The following is a 21,422-nucleotide window of genomic DNA, read 5'->3' as shown; positions in this document are numbered from 1 at the left end:
GTATTTAAATAGAACAGAAACTTTATTGCGGTCATAGACCAATAGTATTTAAATAGATCATTTCCATTTGAAATGTCCCAGCCCCAATATCTGTCATGTCAACTGCTCTGAGAGTTGAAGTCAAACAGCCTGGTCCTAAACATGTTTGCTTAGAAGTCTCACTAAATTTGATGCCCAAGTAACAGTGCGTAGAATCACAATCCAGGTTCTGTTTTGCTCTTCAGAACAGATCAATGGCCATAACATATGGGACACTTGTCAGAGATTATCCCTCCATAGTACTGCAGAGAGCCAATAAGCTTATGGCATTCAGCAATAGGATTTCAGCATTTTCAGGAGGACTGCCTTGCCACTACTACTGCTTGTCTTTGATGTGGGTTAAATTTCTATAATGAAGTTGAGGAAGTCTAATTTGTACACAAAATTAGCTCAAATGGGTGGAAAAAATCATACTGAAAGAAGAAAGTCTAAGAATGATCTATAAACCAACTTATTATTTCTTAATTAGTCAAGACTAGTATACACCAGACAGTGAAATGGTAGAACATGTGTTTCCTTCTGTAACTGGTGTAATGGCTAAAACTACATCACAGAAGGTCACTTTGTCTTCAGAGACATGATTTTGCAGTTAACAAAAATTATCATTCCCTTCTTGCATGAACAGAACTAGTCTGGATTACAAATCCAAAACCTATTTGATTTTGTACTAAGTACATATTATTCATTGGGAAAGCAAAGAATTAAATTTGTGTATGTCATGTATGTCAATTTTTTTACCATTAAAAAAAAAACTGTCTTCAAAGTAAAGGTTTTTAATCTTTAAAGCAAGCAATATAGTCCAGAGGACCAATTCTAATGAGATGAAAACAAACCCATTGATTTTTTTCTACTACGCACAAGGGCAGACTAGAATTTTACAACCATAATTTATCTTCCAACTTTCAGTTGAAAATAAAAATCAGTAGACAAAGCAAATGCCTCTGCTTTTGGAAAATGAAGCTTTCCCCAGTTCAACACTTCAAAATCTTGCATGCTACAGCAAAAGAAATTCACCTGCCTGGGTCTTTCATCTTGCAATATAGTTAGTCACATTACAAGCATATTACCTTGCTTTCTCTTAGTCCCCGGGACACTGGTTTAAACAGTTCACTTGCAACTTTATTGTAGAAGTTTAATAGAGATCTTAATTCTGAATTATCTAATGGAGCTGATATAAAAATTCTCTTGTAATAGGCTAAAAATAGGTGATTTTGTTGATGCAGCAACAAAATAAGCTGAAAAAACCCAAGACTGTCAGTCTGATTATAAGGCATACAATTATTGAATCCATTATGGCTTCTTCTCTAGTCCTCTGGGTCTTAGTCAAGTGTCAACCATCTCACCTACTCATATTTCAAGTTATTAGCACTTTCTGGCAGTGATCCCCTTTCATCTTTGGTTTCTTCACTGCCAAATACTTGGGGTTGTATTAAACACTTGCTTCTCCAGTGTTCCACTTGTATGGTCTGCTCTGCTCAAGTGATTCAGCCCTCAGTTTTTTAATTGAGAGAACTGGTAATACAGCAGTGGAAGTTCTTTCAGTTACTGGAAGAAGCAAGTGCTGTCTATCAAAGTAACAAGTAGAAGTATTCATCCTCTTATTAAGAAAATGAAATAGCTTGGGTTTCAGGAAACTAGTTGTCATGCTATCCCCCGTTGCTCCTCATGAGAATGATGATGGAAGGTGAAGGTAACAGCAGCATCCCAAGCAGTCTTCAAGACAACATCCTGGAGCCCTCGTTTTTCAGCACAGTGGTTCCACTGGGATAGGTCAGAGGTGCAGTCAGATCCCTCTGGAGGTGGCCTGACTTGATGGCCATTCACACAGCGACGACACTTGATCCTGCAACAAAGAGTGCCTTTTGGTGACAGGAGCAAGAAGCTTTACATGACTTTCCAGGCATTTATATCAGAGTTGGAGGACATTTTGAAGACTCCTGAAGCTAGGAGCAATACATATTAAAAATATGTTCTGTTTCATAAAGTGAAGTGGACAAGAGCAACTCATTGCCAGAGGTCACATTCTGTTAGTGGTAAGAGGTCTAAGAAAAAACAGGCTTTTTTCAGAGTAGAATTAAAACTATCATACATTGGGCACATTATGTGAAAACCCAGGTCCCTTGAGAAGTCCATAATGCTGGGGAAAGTTGAAGGAAAGAGAAGAGGACGACCAGCAGCAAGGTGGATGAACTCTATTATGACAGCAGTGAATACACCACTGAGAGATCTTAAAGGCCAAGTTGAAGACAGATCATCCTGGAGAGAATCTATCTATGTGGTCTCTAAGAGTCGACACCAACTTGATGGCACTTGATCAATCAATCCGAATTAAGACCATTTTTTATCCTTCTTATCCCAAGGCAGTACTGTGATCACCACTATATCTAACTACTTTCATCTCCCAAGTCTCAAAGTATTAGGTTTCTATTATTAGTAGCATTAGTCCATCCAGATGGACTAAAGATGGCCATTCTGCAGTACCAAGTAAAGATGTGTACCCCAGAACCTTCAGTCAAGAACCTAATCAGATAGGTGATCAGTCAGTTTCTGTTTAAGAGGGCTCAAAAGTAAATGACATAACTAGCAGCCTCTGGAAATGTTCAGTCTGTATGGACAGTGGCAGACTGAGATCACCCCAGTCTGTTGCCACCTGACATCCACATAGGGGCCATGGTCACCCAGCACACAGGCCCAATCCATCTGATCAGTATACCACAAAAACTGCAAGTAACAGATTGGGCCTACACACATTGGACTCATTTGTACAAGGACCTACACAGAAAGTCTAGTGTGTGAGCATTAGGTAGATCTAGAGGGGCCATCGAGCATGTACAGGATTGAACTTCTGCACAGGGCTTAGCTAATTTGTTATTGGAAAACTGTCCCACAGTCCTTGCATACATAATAAAGCAGGAAAAAAATGAGCATGTACACCGCTCTGAGCGCCTCAGAGGAAGAGCAGGATATAAATGTTAAAAATAAATCCATGAGTGACCACTTTTCTAGACCTACTTGTCATGGGTATCACTTGTAGTAGACTCATTAAGAGTGAAAAGCTCCTTTAGTTCCCCAAGAGAGAAGTGTCTTTCCACATCTTGCTCCTCATCTACCACACAGCTGCTGAGAGCCTTCTTGTGAGTCTGTCGCTGGAAGATCTTTTCTTCAATGGTCCCCGTCTAAGGAAATAAAAAATCAAGTTGGTGCTAGATTTGAAAAAATATGCAAGGATCCTTAATACATGTTATTTAGCCAGAAACTTATTTTAATTGGCTCCTAATAATGCATGCACTGTACTCCGGTTGAAGCCCTTGTTCACGGGTGAGGGATGGTGTCTTCTATTCTTTATTTACCACCATTCTTTAGTGTTTCTTTCCAAACACTAATCCAGCAAAGGCCTGTTTTTCTTGTAAGGAATAGGAGGCTCTGAAGTTTGACCCTTAACATCTGCAGGAAACAAATGGCATGCTTGGTCATCAACTGGGATGCCATTTGTCAGCCCAAGTTAGACTGCTAAAATATTTTTGTCTGCTTTGTATTTATTCTGCATTTTATTATCCAAGTTCTGGAAGTAGTTTACTTATATTGCAAAAAAAGAGTAAAAGATAAGCAAAACAGACTCCAGGCTGAAGCTCACAACAGACTACGCATCCTACCTAAAAACAGGATGCAACCTCAGTTGCTGCCCTCCTTTTTCAGACAAGATGAGCTAAGATCTTGGCCATAAGCAACAGGCCTCAGGAAAGTGCCTTCTCACTTAGATAACCCTACCATCTCTACATGACTAAGGAGTATATTTTCCAAAGATTCAGCAATAATTATGCAGTTCCATTTGGGCACTCTTCCTTTGGCCTACAGTACCCTATGTCTAGTATCACAATATGGGTTAAAAAACAGGTTCCACTATGGTCAGTACAAACATTCCTAATGGCTTTCCATGCTGAGACATCAGAACAACTGGAATTTCAGAAAATGGCAACCAAGATGATCAGGGGCCTGGGGCACTTTCCTTATGGTGGCAAGACTACAGCATCTGGGGCTTTTTAGTTTGGAAAAGAGGTGGCTATGTGGAGACATGATAGAGGTATATAACATTATGCATGGATTAGAGAGAGCAGACAGAGAGAAAAAATTTCTCCCTCTCTGTTACAATACTAGAACTGGGTCATCCCAGTTTCACCCCATTAAACTGAAGGCCGGAAAATTTTGGACCAACAAAAGGATGTATTTTTTCATACAGCGCATATTTAATCTACAGAATTCTCTACAGTGCGATGTGCTGATGGCCACTAGCTTGGATGGCTTTAAAAGTAATGGAGGACAGATCTATCAATGACTACTAGTCCGGTAGCTATAGGCCACCTCCGGCCTCAGAGCCAAGATGCTTCTCAGTATCAGTTGCAGGGGAGCAACAGCAGAAGAGAAGGCATGCCCTCACCTCTTGCCTGTGGGCTTTTAAGATGCATCTGGTGGGCCACTGTGTGAAACAGGATGGTGGATGAGATAGCCCTGATCCAGCAGGGCTTGTTCTTATATTCTCAGACACCTGCTGTGAACTTGCTTATTCCCTGCAACAGACTGAGACTTCACCATTTGTAACTTAAGATGTGAATAACTGACAGGGTGATGGAATCTAGCTCAGGTCTTACCGAAAGCAATCGATAGATATAGCAAGTCTTCTTCTGGCCATCTCTCCACACACGGGCCATGGCTTGTTCATCATTAGCTGGATTCCAGTCAGGGTCAAACATGACAAGTCTGTTCGCTCCAATGAGATTTAAGCCACAGCCACCAGCTTTGCTACTCAGCATGAAAATAAATTCAGGACTCTGCGGAGCCAAGACAAGCTCAAATTAACTGCCAGATACTGATGTCAGTGTTGATTGTAATACTTTATTTCTGCAAAAACACACCTCAGAGTTAATTGCCCTGCTGTAATCTAGGTAAGCAGGATAAATGAACACAGAAGTTCTACAAGGCCATAACAAATTTGTTGATTCCCACCTCTCAATCTAGTCATTTAGACCCCTATTTGTAATGGAGATCCATTGCAACCTGCACTGGTATCTGATTGTGCAAACACGAATTGCAGATAAAGTGATCATGAATGAAGCATAGGAAGTTGTCATATACTGAGTCAAACCATAGGTCCATCTCGCTCAGTATTGTCTACAGAGACTGGCAGCAGCTTTTCCAAGGTTGCAAGCAGGAATCTCTCTCAGCCCTATCTTGGAGATGCCAGAGAGGGAACTTGGAACCTAGATGCTTTTCCCAGAGCAGCTCCATCCCTTTAGAGGAATATCTTACAGTGCTCACACTTCTAGTCTCCCATCCATATGGAACCAGGGTGGACCCTGCTTAGCTAAGGGGACAGGTCATGCTTGCTACCACAAGACCAGCTCTCCTCCTCAATGGAAGTTAATAATTAGGTAGAAGAGCTATTAACTGATAGAAAACTGGGCATGCAAACATATCAATTTTGAAGACACAGAAGAAAAGATGAGTGCATGCAGCATCTCTCCCACCTCTCCATTACCTCCCTCTTCCCCATTCTAATCATACTGCATTTCCTTGAACTCTGGGTAGCCAGTGAAGAACTGCATTTAGAACCTCAACACTGCAGATGTGGAGGAGAAAGTACATCAGTGAGAAGTCATTACACACACAGGTATATGCCATAATTAATGTTGCAATTCCTTTGTGTTGGGACATAATCCTGTTAACATGAGGCAGTTCCAGTCAGAAGTGTATCAGCGTTTAGCTGCTGTTGAGTTCTCTTGCTGGCGGGCATAGCATTAACACACAAAGTTATGTTGATCTTTTTTTATGCAGGTCTTTTGACTACAGAATTGTAATCATTCCTGCCCTGGCTTGTAGAATGATAGAATATGAGCCTAGAAATGTAACTTACAGAAACACTGTTGAAACGTTCCACTATCTTTGCTCTCTTTTTAATGGACATGGTGCCATCCAGACGAACATACAGATACCTGGCACAAACATACAAGTTAGGAAAATGCTACCAATACAAACTTTAAATAGTAATTTCACTCTTCACACACAAGACAATTCTGACAATACATTTACTACTGAGTATTAACAAATTCCCATCCCCGGGCCCCTCCCTGCCACTCAGCCTCCCAACCCAATCCCAGCCAACTCTACGGCCAGACTGTGGGCAAAGTGTCACTGCGTCAGCCACTCGGATGCGATTGGACACAATTTCCAACTTTTTCAAAGTGCCAATATGACCCTGTCAAGGGAAACACATCAAAAGCCCTTTAAATGCCTGACAATGCCAGCACTGTTTCTGCTAGCCATGGCACTGCCCCCCCCGCAAGTGTCCCCGCACCCCAAAATTCCCATCGCCATGGGGAGCAGGGGGCCAGCAGGTATGGAATCTCACTTTCTTTTGGGGATGGGAGGGGAGAACCCACATTTGTCAGAACAGGATATGCAGATGGAGCAGGGCAAAGGATGCTGGGAGGTCTGTCCCGCCGTGATCATGGAAGATGTCATGAGGGGAGACCCCACCGAGCACTCTGGCCAGAGCCATCCAAAAGCCACTGCAAGCAGCTTGCAGCCCAGTAGGTTATCATGAGAGGGCCAGTCTATTGGGAATATATGCCTGTGTCCTCTAAGGTGCTATTCCCACCTGCGGACTGCAAGCTCAGCTGGCCACTTAACCACCAGGAAATCCAAGGGGGGCCCCCCCCTCTAGTGGGGCCCCCGACTATCCTTGTTTAAAAACAGAAGGGGGAGGACTTTTCCTCTCCCCTCATCCTTCCTCTGCATTGCACTCACCACGGAGGACATCCCCACACCCCACCATCTATAGCCTGACCGTGCACACCACCATGGGAAGGTCCAACAGGACAGCACATCCACTAGAGTTTCAAAGTTCCCGGGACTGGTTCGTCTGTGCACCATATGTAGATGAGCAGGCATGGGGAAGGTAGGGAGAGGGTACTTTCCTCAGACCTGCACCTTGGTCAACCACAAGGGCTGCTGGCAATGGCGCACTTGTGCACAGGTGTGGATAGCCGGGCAGGGGGCTGACTTCCCTGACACCCCGGCCACCATCAGTGGGAGCAAGAAAGCAGTCACCAGGACACCCCCACCCACCAGATCCCAACATAGCTCAACTTAAAGCACCCATGGACTGTTTCTCTCATGAGCGGATGTAGTCCGCATGGACAGTTCCACACTCATAATATTTTGCCTATCTCCGAGTAGACCCAGCCTTGTTCATGAGTGATGGGGGGCTGTTAGCCCCTACCCCACTACCCCACCCTTTCTATGTCAAGAAAGAGAGCGGATCCCCCCAAAGCTCTGCACACTCTTCCTATCTGTGTGCCTGAAAGCTCCAAGAGGACATATAGATGCCACCTTGCCCTGGCACATGCACGGTGCTGCTTGAGGGCTGAGCATAGGTACACACCCATTCAGGACTCCTGCTTACTGGCCCGCCCAGCCGCCATGGTCACAGGGATGGACAGGAGAGGGGGCTGCCACTCTGTAGTACTGGAAAGAGAACACTTGTGCACATGGCCGTGCAGGCAGGGGGCACGGGATCGTGGCAACTTGCCCATTGTCACCAACACCGGGAATGTATTCCCGGGATAGCACTCCTGCAAGGTGTTAGGTGGAGATGGGTATGTTTTGCCACCTGGCATCATGGCAGATTTATCAGGCCAGCCCACTTCTCTCCGCTTTGACAGTCTTTCTCATGAACTGTATGGGGGTACCCCCTGGCCTGCCACTTTCATGACTGGCCACTGAACCCTGGGCTGGATTGAGGTCTCCTTGAAGAAGGATCTCTGCTGACCCAAGACTGTCCTGCTAATGAGCTGGCTTCTCTGGGCACCCACCCCCAAAAGGGGAAGAGGCTGGGCCTTCCTTCTCCACCCTAATTTGTTGAAAAATAGAACTTGGCTGCTCTGGAATCCCTTCGGGGGTCTGCCTTTCAGACCCCGGCAATAGCAAACCATTTTCATGCATCCTGTGGGCAGTGGGCTGCGGAGTGAACCTTTCAAGACATTCAAAACTCCCAGGCCAGGGCCAGTGTTACAGCATATGTACATCTGGGACAGTATGTTTTGGCATCCCTGTAGCCTGGCAACTCCATAGCTGTGCAGCTAACAAGAAGGGCGGGGATGATTTTCTGAGAGGCTGCCAGTGAGAAGTGCAGAATGCCTGGAGTAGCCGCCTCCTCTATGATTGGAGTTAGGAACTGGGCACTTAATTGTGGTTAGGGACGGGTTTGAGTTCAGGATTAACACTTTGGTGGCATAACTGCAGTTGTTGGCGGCGAACAATAGGAAAAATCTCAGGTGCATATTGGAGTTAGAAGGGGCAGATTGGAGTTAACTTTTGAGGCTTAACTGCAGTTTTCCATGTTCAGGTGTACTGCTTGTTACAAACATGGTTAGCTCTAAATGCAGTTAAACTGTACATGTGACCCGACTCATAGTAGAGCACAGACCAAACAATTCCCATTATTTCTATCAAAAGGCGTTCCCTTTAGCTACAGAAACTTTCTATAAAAATGAATACTGACCAATAGTGGGTTTTCTTCCTTACCCACATCCACAAAAAACAATTAACCTAAGTCATTATACCTCCTAGTTCTGCAGAGTTTTTCAAAGAGGTCCAGTGTCTGAGTATAATTGGAGACTAGAACTACTTTATCATTACTGCTACTCCTGGTAACTGCAAGGATGTAGTCCAAGACCAGCATCTTTCCTGAAAGGAAGGGGGGGGGGAACCCACAGTTAGTACATAGTATTGAGGAATCTTCCCAATCCAAATCCCTGCACCAATATTTAGAGTGATTTTTTGCAGCAATGTTTACCTGAGAGCTGAGGTTCTAGGGATTTAGTGCCATAGCCAGGAGGAAACAACTGCAGAGCACCCACAAACCCTTCTTCTTCTTCTACACACTTCTCATAGATCAGTGCAGGGTCTGGAGAACACAGAGTTATTACAAGGCAGTTTTACTAGCAAACTTCCCATTTAATAAGGCAGAAGGTTCGGCTTAGCAGAATGGAAACTGTTTCTTTGCAAAACCATAAAGTGTCTGCATAGTGAGATAGTTGAAACTAACTCAGTGCTCAGCCCAATTGTCACCTATCATCTATAGACAATATGTATTGCTCTGTATTTTCACATACCCATGTAAGTAATACAGTACACACAATTAAAGATCTAACCACTATGCCTTCATATGTTATGAGTAAAGAATCACTAGTTTATTTACAGCAATTTCTGGCAATGATAATGATTTTCCAGTCCTTTGTGATCTACAGAGAGATAAATTTATTCAGTCATTGACCAGCAAACCTTTGTAATCTACAGAGTAATTTTCATTTTCAAACACAACCTTGTGAGATAAGCTCAAGTGGACTTATCCAAAGTAAGAGAGTTGTTTACCCTGTTCAAGGCTGTATGGGATTTTGAACATACATATTCTACTTACCCAGACCCAATCACTGTTCAACCACATCCTCCCTTCTACTGAGCTCAGAGAGGCTCCATTACTGTTAACAATTGCATCATCACTGTAGTGACAACCCTCCCATTGGGAATAATGGGAAGCTCATCCCTAAAGTGATTATCTGATAGATGATGCCATCTACAGAGTCTCTCAAAGTTCAATACAAATACAAATTCAGGAGAACCTCATTAATCATGGATCCGGCATCTGTGGTTAAGTGTATCCTGGGTTGGGTAATTGCTACCCGACTTTGTTATACATGAAAAAATTAGGCATTTAAGGAGTTAAGACTTGCAAATCCACAGGTCGGGGATGGGTGGAAATGACCTCAGAAGTAATTTCCGCCCACCATTTTGCGGCTCCTTTTTGCAGTTTTGTTTTTAAAGGAAAAATGCAGTTTTTCACACACAAAAAGAAATTTGAATTTGGTGGGGCATTGCTGAACACTGGGGACATAGCATAGTAGGGCACCCCCCATTTCCCCCACATTTAGTCCATTTTTATCCCGTTTTCGCCAGTCCTTATGCACCAGCTCCTTTGCGCCATTTTCGCTGGCCTTTTGCAACATTTTCACCAGCATCTTTGCATGCCCCACTGCTTCAGGAACCTAATCGCCCAATTCCCATTGCCCTAATGCCCCGTTATCCGTGGTTTCACTATCCATGATTCCCCCCCACCTGTGGAATGGAACCCCCACGAATAAGGGGGCTCTCCTGTATGACAAATATTTATATACCACTTTTCAACAGAGTTCCCAAAGTGATTTACATTGAATGAATAAATGAATAATGAATAAAAATAAAGTGGCTCCCTGTTCCCAAAAGGCTCACAATCTTAAAAGAAACATAAGGTAGACACCAGCAACAGCCACTGGAGGAAATGTTGTACTGAAGATGGATAGGGCCAGTTGCTCTCCTCTTGCTCAATAAAGAGAATCACCACTTTAAAAAGGTGCTTTTTTGCTCAGTTAGCAGGAGACAATAGAAGTGAGATAGAAGCAAGAATACGGTTTGGAGAAGCATGGGATGAGCACACATGCCCTGCTTTTGGAATGGTGGGTTACTGCACTTGTATTAAGCCATCCACTGAAAAACTGAAGTTCAGAAATAGTTGCCATCACCCCCAAAAAGGCTTTTTCAGTCCTTTATGCATTTGCCTTAATTGTTCTCATAATTTAAGTCTACAGGTACGTTATGCAATAGATTACAAATAAATTAATTAAGAAATCAGGCAGGTGAGAGACTGTAGAATACCAATATTACAAACTAACTTTGCCATTTCTCAAAATGGAATTTGAAAATGGAAGCCAGAACATCATGCTGTTCAGTATAAGCTCAAGTTACTACCATCGCTCTCATGGTCTTTATTCTTTTTTTTAATTCCATAATTCCAGCTTGGTTGGCTTCTCTCCTACACCTTCGGTTTTGGATCTCTAGTTACTTGTTGGGAACAAACAGTTCAACTTCAGACTGCAAAGCCCTCAGGGACAGATAGTTATATTGTTGCTAGCTTCCCATATCGCATTCTGCACCATTAGGGTATGGTATTATAGTATAAATATAAATACAATAAATTGGCAGATCTACTCACGGTTACAGAGCTTTTTTAGAGACGTGATTGAGGAGAGAGATGAAACACTGATCTTTCCATCTTTCAGATCTTCAGCTGGTTTTGCTTGATTCAGGAAGCGTTTGTACAGCTCAGCCTGAAGGGGAGTCAGCCTGAAGTGAAACAAGACACTGATTGTGCGATGTTTGTCATGGATATAAAGAACAGTTTGTCGTGAATATAAAGAGTAAGATCAACCTTTCTTATTCGATTAAACTCTGACCTAGAAGATGACCACCTTTTTACTGGAAATCCAACCTCTTTCAAGATGTTTTTGTGAATCAGATGTTTCCCAGATACAATTATCTAAACTGTTCTCTACTCCTCAAAAAGAACAATGAAAGGATTTCTGTCTACATGAAAAGTGTTAATTATATCTGAGTAACAGCAAAACAAAGAAGGATGTCAATGAAAGTTGTGTGTGATAGCCTGTTTTCATTGAAGGGAACGTTTTCTGATTGGAATGCTGATGTATTTTCTGTTTGATCATGCACAATTTTAAGATAGAGTCTAATTTCCAAATGGAGAATCAGGTTGTGCTTCTGGCAGTTTACTGAAAGCTGCCAGTAAAAATAAGTCAAGAATGAAAGTCCTTGACATCATCTTTCATATAAAGTCCTTTATAATCAATTCTATTTTGATGTCTTATGCTTTGTCTATGTTTTATGTTCTACATATGCTGTACTAGAAAGCTAGGTGTTTTTCTCTAGAATTCTTACCTTTTAAAACTGTCTATACAATACCTCATGCTAACTCACAACTACATAGTGGTTCATCCTCTAAGTTGGAGGTTTTCATACTCCTCAGCTAGTTGATTAGCTCAAGGCTAATCTAAATGTTGAGTGTGTAAAAAGCCCTTAACAGAAGTAACCTGCAACACGTTGATCATTATAAAGCTATAGTTATACTATATCCATAATGGACTTATTTAGACCCAAAAACCATATAATACTTGACTCAAACTTTCTAAAGCATAAAGTCCTGATTCCAAATTCAGAACTAAGTTTGGGGTACAAGAAGAGCAGAGCTTTCATTGACTCCATCTCCTAGATTCCACCCAAGTAATCTGCTAACTTAGAGTCTGCTTTCTGAAATTAGATCTACTTTTCAGTTCATACACACTGCTTTTGAAAATGCACTCATTAAAACATCTTTTCCTTTCCCAATGGCACTAAGAGAGAGTCTCAAATAAGTAGAATCACTGTAGTGGTCAGCCCCCCGCCCCCACTCCTTCTAAAGAGTTAACCAGAAGTGAACCCTTATCTGACTGACAGGCTGGTGAACTCCAGGGCTCAGCCAATCCATACACCAGGTGAGTGGGACCTCGAGAGCGCTGTTGACAGGAAGAAGGGAGTTCTTTATTAGAGAGGAAACTAGGCTGGAAGTGCTCAGCAGGACATGTGGCCATGGAGGATAACTGTAAATCCTGGGAAGACAGGATTACAGGAGGCTTGAATTCTCATCAGGAGTTTGGTGAGTTCAAGGAAAGCAAGTTTGAGCTTTGGCTTTGAGAACGATTAATTTAGGGGGAAATTTGTTTAGTCAGACTTTGCGTTCAAAACATATATTACTTTGGTGTGTGTTTTCCATATTCCTGATATGGTTTTATTATAGTTTACTGGCAATGTAATTAAAATAAGAAACACTAGCCTATACCCATCCTACTTAGGGCGTTGCAAAAGACTATATAAATATTTAAGCCTGCCTAAGACAACCGATTTTTGTAATCTACTAAGAATTCTTAACTGTATCTAAGGAAGCTAGAAAGCCTCGGACGGAAGCTGTATGCAGTAATTGAATAAAACTGTGTTTTGTTTTGTTTTTTAAAAAAGTCGTTTCTTTTTACAAGCCTCTCCGAATTGGCTTTTAACTCAGGAAAGTGTGGGGGGGAGGGGGTTTTCTCTGGTGCAAGCACATCCTCAGACATTCAGCAGCTATCAGTTTTCTCATCCCATGTAAGCTTACACATGGAAGATTTTTTTCTGTTTGCCCAATATCCAGTTCCTGAGGAACCTTGGATTACAGCACCCAATCCACAGGTCTGGTTCTCTGCAGGTTTTAGGGTGCTTGGTGGCAGCATTTTGAACCTACCAATTATTACAGAATAGTTTTAGGAGAGGCCTAGCCAGGCAACTCGGCAGGGATGATTCAGCATTTTCTTTCCCTCATATGAGCTTGCTCTGAGACAAAGGCTTTAAGTCACTGTCAAAAATCAAAGTAGGCAGGAGTGGAAGGGTAGAGAGCTTAGGATTTACTTTTACACTTTTTACCTCACCAGCAAACTCAAACACAACAAGAGAAACAGGATTTAAAATATTGTATTGCCAGTTCCAACACCAATCTGCAGCATGACTTTAGAAAATCCTTTCCCACAGAATTTCTCAATTCAACAAATAAAGTAGCAATACTACAAATAATAATCAATCAACTATCAAGGCATTTTATTTGCTTATTTCATTCTGTCCTTCTTGTACAGTAATCAGCTTCTCTTGTAATCCCCTGTCTACTAGCATCAATTACACCTTAGTCATACTGTTCTTGACAATAAATTGGTTTTCAACTTTGCAGCTGAGATAAATGACTCCCTGTTCATTAAGCTGTTGCTTGAAACTTATTTGTCTTGTTTTTCTACTCAACAAATAGAAAATGGTCCTTAATTAAACTGTAGCATACCCAAGGTTGCAGCCCATAACTTGCTGCTCCAGAAATGTCACCCAGTCTGCATCCCTGCTGCTTTCTGTAGCTATCAGGTTCCCAGGACATGCTAGCACATTTCCTCGTGTGTGTATTAGCAGCAGTCAAGACGGAAATGGCTATGGCCACAGATGGGGTGGGGAAGGGTAAAGGTATAGGAACTTATGGGGCTCCTACTGAGGAACAAGAAAGCAGACTACAGATCCAACAACATCAAAAGCCAATACCTATGTGATTCATGTACAGTCAATGAGAGGTCAGTTTTGCCTTTTGAGAGGTTGCTGGCCTCCCCCCCCACCCCCAACAAATTCAGCACTGGCCTTTCCCCCTGCAGTGGGGGTTTCTCCTAAGTGCTGGCCTTTCTCCCTGCCAGGGTGCTCTAACACAATATCCCCTGTAGAGCAGGGGGCACCAGAGGGCCGGGACGCCACTTGCGCTCGAGTGCTGGCCTCTCTCTCTGCACAACCACCTGAATGCCGACTCCTCGAGTGCTGGCCTGTCTCCCTGCAGCATGGGTTGAATGGTGGGCGGGGGGGGGGGGACTGCTGGAGGCAGAGCAGGGCCAGCATGAGGAAGGTCTTCCTCAGAGACCCTCATCAGTGACAGGCCAGGTCTTCTTTACATACCCTGCCTCCAGGCCTCACAAGCTTCGCGAGACCTGGAACTCTATCCAAATCCCAAGTTTCTCAAGATCCCAGGCCTCTGTCAGTCTGCACTGATGGGGGAGGGGGAGGGGGAAGCACCAGTGGGGCCTAGAAGAACTGCTGCCAGCCTGCCGCCACCACCAAGGAACCACAGTGTGTAAGGTGATCTCCCACCTGCCGTTTTCAACCCCCTTTTAGTTGCTGGGATCCCCCGTTGCTTGTAAAGGGGAATCCTTACTGGATTCCCTTTATAAGAATTCTGAACTGTTTCAAGTGCATGAACCAAATTGCCGGTCATTTCTAACAAACTGGTTTGCGGACCAGCAGTTCGGTTCAAATTCAGTTCAAATTCAGTTCAAATTCAAACTGAAACACACAAAACAGTTCCGTGCACAGCCCTACCCTCCTCCTACCTAGTTTTTTGCACCCACACAACTAACAATGGGGAGCACACACAGCTCCCAAACCAGCGTAGAACACAGTTTTCGCTTGTGTGAATGACCTCAACATGCTACCCTGATCAGCATGACACCCAGTACACTAGAGCCCAGAGAGTTTATGACTCTTTCTTAGCCCTATATTCAATGAAAATATAAAGACTCCAGTACAATGCTGAATCCATCACACTTCTACTTTAAGTAAAAAATAAATAAATCCAATGTTATAAGTTGCTCTTTTGCCTTTTACCTGCAGCATACTACTTGCTCAATTTTCACAGGCAGATACTTGGATAGAATATCTGAAGTCCTCCTAATGAGACATCTAGAAAGAAACAAAACAAAGTTAAATGCTACCAGCATGAAAATCTAAAGGCATCAATTATTGGGGTTCTACAATTTCACTTGCTGTGGAGCGTATCGCTGCCTCTGGTGAGCACAACAAGGTCTCAGCCTTCCTTTCAACCTTTTAGTTACAGAAGCAAGCAGGGATAATCCTGCAGTTGCATAGAGATCTCCACCACCTCTCCAGCTCCCACAGTGCCTTGGAGGCACAGAGCCAAACTGAGAAGCCCCTGCCACCCTTTACAGCTCCAGTCTTTGAGATGAGTAGAAGAGACTGATCAGGGCCAGAGGGGGGATCCTGACAACCACAATTTTAATGGCAGCTCATAATTGTAGATTCCTGCCTTTACTCTTCGATCAGCTACATGCTAAGAGGTTGCCTGTTCATAGTAGATTCTGATAGGGCCACACATGAGGACAAAAGCTTTTCTAGGTCAACATCCATTTTCATACAGTCCAGTTCTCTTGCTAAACTAATGACAATGAAGAAAACAACCAGCACCAAGTAATGCCTTGCTTACAGGGAAGAAATGAATTCTGGAAACATGAAAAATTAACTAAAAGGGATTGGGCTTTCTGAGCTTTTGACAGAGACTATTAAGATGATACAAAGAATTGAAGGGCTCATACAGTGGAAAATCCCCAGCTTCATCTGAGGGGCTGCAACAAGGAAGATAAGCAATTTTAGGATAAAAAAAAAGATGTTGAACTTCACCTGTTCACAATGCTGATGAGCTCTTTAAGTCTCTCCTCTCCTTTGTGCCTCTCTGTTTCAGTCGCATCTGCATCCCTGCCTTTCAGGATAGGAATTTCAAAGTGCTTTTTAAATTCTTGGGCTGTCCCTGTCCAAAACATAAAAAACAGAAGAGAAACAGAGATAAACATCAGTCCTCTCTTTGTCGTCAATATTGTATTAAACATTATTCACACAAGACTACTGTCATTTGCTGATCCCTACGTTATGATGCTGTTAAAAGTCCTTACCTAGAATGCCTGAGTTGACAAAATGTACCAAACTGAAGTATTCAAGGAGGTCGTTCTGAATTGGAGTTCCTGAAATGAGCACCCGGCGTGGTGTTTTCAAACTGTTGAGAGCCTGGTAGGTTTGGTTTTCCGAGTTCTTCAGTCTGTGGCCCTGAAAAAAATCATTGAAGGACAAATCACATGTCTGGGTAGGAAGAGTAATTTGCTACATTTTGATGTCATTCATACAAGTGAAAACTGTGCCCTACCCAGGTTTGGAAGCTGTGTGTGCTCCCAATTTTCAGATGTGTGGGAGCAAACAGCTAGGAAGGAGGAGGGAGCTGTGATTGTATGGAATCAAGGTAGGAGGGAAAGCTACCCAGCTTTTCCTCTTACCTTGATTTTACCACACAATCACTTCTCCCTCTTGCTATCTAGTTGTTTGCTCCTACACAACTGAAAATTGGGAGCACACACAGCTTCCAAACCTGGGTAGGGCACAGTTTTCACTTGTATGAATAACCTCATTTACTTTTATCAAAGCAGGAGAATACATTTGTCTTACAGAAATAATTAGAGGGCACAAAGATACATTGCTGCTTTCTGATCACAAAAGCTGCGAGTACAGTTATCAGGTGTGCTTTTATAAATAGACATCTCTCTATGATTAGCAGCACCTCTATACAAACAGGCTCAATCCACTAGGTGCCACTAGAGCTCAACGCAAGACTGCAAGGGGAAGACACAGTCAAAGACAAGTGTGCTGAGAAGAAGCTGTACTGGATCAAGTTGCTCCTAAAAAGGAACAAGGTGTTGTGTTTCTCCCTCGTGCTTCATGAAAATTACAGCAGAAATTTGAAAAGAATATCTGATCTGGATTCCAGCTCTCAGAATAAAAAAGATAGCAAGTGGCCGCTTGAAGTGGCAAGTGTAAATAATATTTAACTGTTTTAAATGTTTTTAAAATGAATTTTATGTTAATTTTAATTGCTTTTCTCTTATGTTTCTGTTAACAATTTTAAATGTTATGTTATTTTAAATTTCCATATGTTAACCACCTGGAGTCATTCTGGGATGGGTGGTATATTAATTAATTTAATTAATTAATTGATTGATGGGAAAATCTGGGTAAATCTGTTTTCCTTACAATAGAGTCATATGATCAAATATCAGTTAAAACTCCACTTAGTTTGTAACAAAGGAGGGACCATAGTTCAGTGATGAAATACATGCTTTGCAGCCAAAAGGGTCTACACTAAAACCCGACATCTCCACTTCAGCTAGCAAAGCTGAAAAGACATCTACCTAAGACCTTAGAGAGCTGCTGCCATCAGGGTAGACAGTACTGGGCTAGACAGACCAATGGCCTGATTAAGTTTAAGACAGCTTCATATGTGAAAGTTATTTTAGGTGCTGCATCCATAAAAGACGACATCCCATAGGACCGCCAAGGCAGCGGCGGGGGGTGGGGGTGGGACCGCAAGAAAACCCAAATACAAAATGGATGGTCAGAAATATATACAGGGTAGGAAATAGAATAAAGAGGAATAGAGGAAAACAGTAGAAGTAGGTATTAGGTGAAGGCAGAGGAAAGCTCCAAGATCTTGCTCTAGCAGTGGTCAACGAAAGACTGAGGTAGAGTAGGGATTATCCTATGGGGGAGTGGGTCTTCCCGCTCTTTTTTCCTTATTTGGTGAAGCTTTGGAAGGTTCCAGAACTTGGCTCTGCACAGGTGTATAACCCAAGTGTGATGCACAGAGACCCCGAAGAAGAATGATAGATACACTAAATAAATGATGCTTTGGCTTCTGCTTTTCCCCACAGTAAAACAGCTAAGCATGTTATATTCAGAACAGAGTTCTCCTCTTTGAAAGGGTGCATGCTAAACTCTATCTCTCCTCCTTCTGGGAATTTGGGGGTGGGGAGCCAGGAAGCGCCCCACATACTGATACGAGAATACAGTAATCTTAAATAGTTTCAGTGGGTGAGAGAGAGAGTGAGTATAAGGAAGAAACTAATGTCTAGTTTGTTGGACGTGCTTTACAGAGGATCATAGGAAGCTGTCATCTAATGAATCAAACCATTGGTCCATTTAGCTCAGTATTGCCTACTGACTGGCAGTAACTTTTCAGGGTTTAGGGCAGAAGTCTTTCCCAACCCTATCTGGAGATGCCAGGGAATGAACCTGAGGCCTTTGGCAGGTGCTCTACCTTTATATTCTCCTGAATCCCACTCTATGCCCCCTTTGTCCCACCCCTGCCTATCTACATAGGAAGCTGTCTTATACCGAGTCAGACCATTGGTCCATCTAGCTCAGTATTATCTATACAGACTGGCAGCAGCTTCTCCAAGGTTGCAGGCAGGGGTCTTTCTCAGCCCAAACTTGGAGGTGCCAGGGAGGGAATGTGGAACCTTCTGCATGCAAGCATGGAGGTTCTCTGCCCATCCCCTAAGGGCAATATCTTACAGTGCTCCCACATGTAGTCTCCCATTCAAATGCAAACCAGGGTGGACCCTGCTTAGCAAAAGGGACAATTCAGGCTTGCTACCACAAGACCAGCTCTCCTCCCTTATCAAGTAGTAGCTTGACTTGCCAAGCCCTCACCTTTCTCATTCCCCAGTATCTAGGCTGCCCTACTTAATAGTGACAATAATATGCTGGACTGCGCATTACACAGAAGTACAGGATATAACACCTATTCCTCCTGCCCACCTAACTTAAGCAAATGATTTCTTCCATTACATGAATGCAGTGCCAATTTGCAAGCTTCGCCTTCTTCATGTACTGGCTGAATGTAAGATCTTGGAACATAAGAATATTTATTTCTTAACATGTCCAATGCAAAATGTTTACTCTGATTAAAACAAAGCTCTAGCATCATAAGAAGTCTATAAACAGAGAGAATAATCAAACTCACTGGGTGACTCTGGGCCAGTCATGTAGCTCTCAGCCTAACCTACCTCACAAGGTTGTTGTGAGGATAAAAATAACCATGTACACCGCTCTGAGCTCTTCGGAGGAAGAGCAGGATGTAAGTATAAAAATAAATCAACAACCACCCACTACCATATTGGAAGCAACCACCTAATGTTCCCAATAAAGATTGCATGTCAACTGCACATTATTTCATCAGAAAAAGAACAAGCAAGCTAGAGCTAATGATATGATTAACTTCATGGGTATTTTGACCACATGGCTTTGACTCTATGGATGATGACTCCTAGCAACTGAAAGCATCTGACACCTTCCACATACCTCATCACATATGACCAGACCAACACTCCCTTTCTGAAGAACTTCAGCATGAAGGCGGAATGTCTCATAGGAAATTATCAGGATGGGAGATGGGACTCTTAGGCCTCGCTGATTCATAAATCCAACTATTGGGGAAAGTAAAAATGGCAAAGAGAGGGAGATATATGAAAGTGTATTTGAAAGCCAGAGGGGAGAAAGGTGTAAGCATTAAGGATCAACCCGTCTGCAAGAACCATGCATCCAACATTAAAAATGAGTCCAAGTTGGTCACTTTCCCATTTAATGCATCAAGAGAAGCATTTTCTCCTTCTCTTTCCCCCTTTTTTGTGCTTTCTTGTACTGCAGCTTTGTATTTAAGCCGCCAACATTCACCTGCTTGCAAATTCATTTTATGTGCCTGCTTCAGGTGATTTACCCTTCTGGCTGGTGGTGCTGGCAGGGCTTATTACTTTTGTGGGGGGAAATTTCCTCTAGCACACACCAGAAAATGACCTTATGTCACCCTGTAGGCTCATTTCCTGGCACACACTAGAGGGGAGGTGATCAGCAGCAGCCAGCCACTGGGAACATTATCAGCACTTCCAGCTGGAAAATAAAAGAAAAAGCTCTGCCAATTCCACTTGCCCAGTCATAAATTTCAGGTCACCAATAGCAACTAGGTAAGTGCTTAAAGACAGGACTGCTGTATTTTGCTACAGGGTTTCGCAAGCCACATAGCCTTCAGCAAAACCATCCCAAGTGACTTAGCTAATCCATGACTGAGTTGGCTGGGACTCAGTCCAGACCATCCAACAAGCCACCAGAAAACCTTAGTTGCCTCCTCTGCACTTGTCACCTTACTCACAGTTCTGCACTTTTTGCCTTACTCACAGCTATTTCTGTTGCTTTATCCTCCATTCACAAACATAAAAAACTTCAAATTACTCAACATGAATCACAACAGTCACTCACTAAATGAGGCCTGCTAAGAATGTGATAATGGTATTAATTTACTTTGAAATTGTTCAGCAATTCAGGTAGTGCTGTGTCCTTGTGTTCAAATATAGTAACAAAAAGCAGCACATATTGTACAGCCTTCATACCTAGCTTATTGTCTATGTCCTCCTTGGAGCCTCCATCAATAGCCAGTGGCTGGATCCTTCCTCCAAGCCATTTACCCACTTCATTGTACCAGTTTCTCACCAGGCTGGAGGGCGAGACCACAACTGCCTTGTCGATTTCAGGCTTGCAATCTGGACTTTGGCGCAGGAGTGTCCACATTAGAGTGATACACTGCAAGGTCTTACCCAGACCCATTTCATCCGCCATAATGCAGCCATGACTCCCAGGGATCCGACGGCTCGTCACACACTCCCAAAGAAACTTCACCCCCTGCACAAAAGAATTTTCGTTAGATCAGACCAGACTTACAAAATAGAAATGATCATATTATGCTATCTAGCTGAACTGGAATATCTTACAGTGTACTTTGTACAATTACATGAACTACAACACATACAAACATCTGGTTTATCGTAGTGCTAAAAATCCTGAAGCAGAATTCAAAGTAGTTGAAAGCCTTCAGAATTCTTACATTAAACAGCAAGAACAGTCACATGAACCTGAAATTAAATATTTAGCTGGGAGAATGTCACTATTCAAGACAAGATGCATGACAGCAGATGTCTCAAATGCACAAGCTGCTGCACTTAAATAAAGCCTCTTAGAGTGACTAGCTGTACAGGATGATGCAGATATCCAGTACTGATCAGAGAATGATTCAGTGACCTTGCCCTCCCCACAACTAAGAGAAACAGGGCATGGGAAACTGGAAAATGATAGAAAAATGTACCACACATGGTGCATGGTTTCAATAATAGCCAAATAGTATCATTTACTGCATCTCAGACAACATCCTCCATGCAGTCTAAAGCAATGTGGTCTTCAGAATCCCTTTAAAATAG

The 21,422-nt window shown here is 42.8% G+C and overlaps 1 protein-coding gene across 1 annotated transcript in view; it reads right to left on the bottom strand.

Annotated features, from left to right (window-relative positions):
* Window positions 1-796: 796 nt before the first annotated feature.
* The window catches only part of RAD54L (RAD54 like), a 36,190-nt gene continuing 15,564 nt past the window's right edge, over window positions 797-21,422 (bottom strand). Inside the window, exons 7-18 of the mRNA XM_053247265.1 lie at window positions 20,562-20,850; window positions 19,480-19,604; window positions 16,245-16,395; window positions 15,976-16,102; window positions 15,166-15,240; window positions 11,123-11,253; window positions 8,891-9,001; window positions 8,658-8,781; window positions 5,948-6,026; window positions 4,686-4,865; window positions 3,052-3,215; window positions 797-1,882 (exon numbers count right to left, since the gene is read on the bottom strand). Of these exons, the coding sequence (XP_053103240.1) occupies window positions 1,681-1,882; window positions 3,052-3,215; window positions 4,686-4,865; window positions 5,948-6,026; window positions 8,658-8,781; window positions 8,891-9,001; window positions 11,123-11,253; window positions 15,166-15,240; window positions 15,976-16,102; window positions 16,245-16,395; window positions 19,480-19,604; window positions 20,562-20,850 (1,758 nt within the window). The 3' untranslated portion in view covers window positions 797-1,680. The remainder of the gene's footprint in view (window positions 1,883-3,051; window positions 3,216-4,685; window positions 4,866-5,947; window positions 6,027-8,657; window positions 8,782-8,890; window positions 9,002-11,122; window positions 11,254-15,165; window positions 15,241-15,975; window positions 16,103-16,244; window positions 16,396-19,479; window positions 19,605-20,561; window positions 20,851-21,422) is intronic.

The sequence above is a fragment of the Hemicordylus capensis genome, chromosome 4, assembly GCF_027244095.1.
Source record: "Hemicordylus capensis ecotype Gifberg chromosome 4, rHemCap1.1.pri, whole genome shotgun sequence".
Taxonomy (NCBI): domain Eukaryota; kingdom Metazoa; phylum Chordata; class Lepidosauria; order Squamata; family Cordylidae; genus Hemicordylus; species Hemicordylus capensis.
Note: the sequence above shows the minus strand (reverse complement) of the source record. Positions and strands in the feature narration are given on the sequence as shown.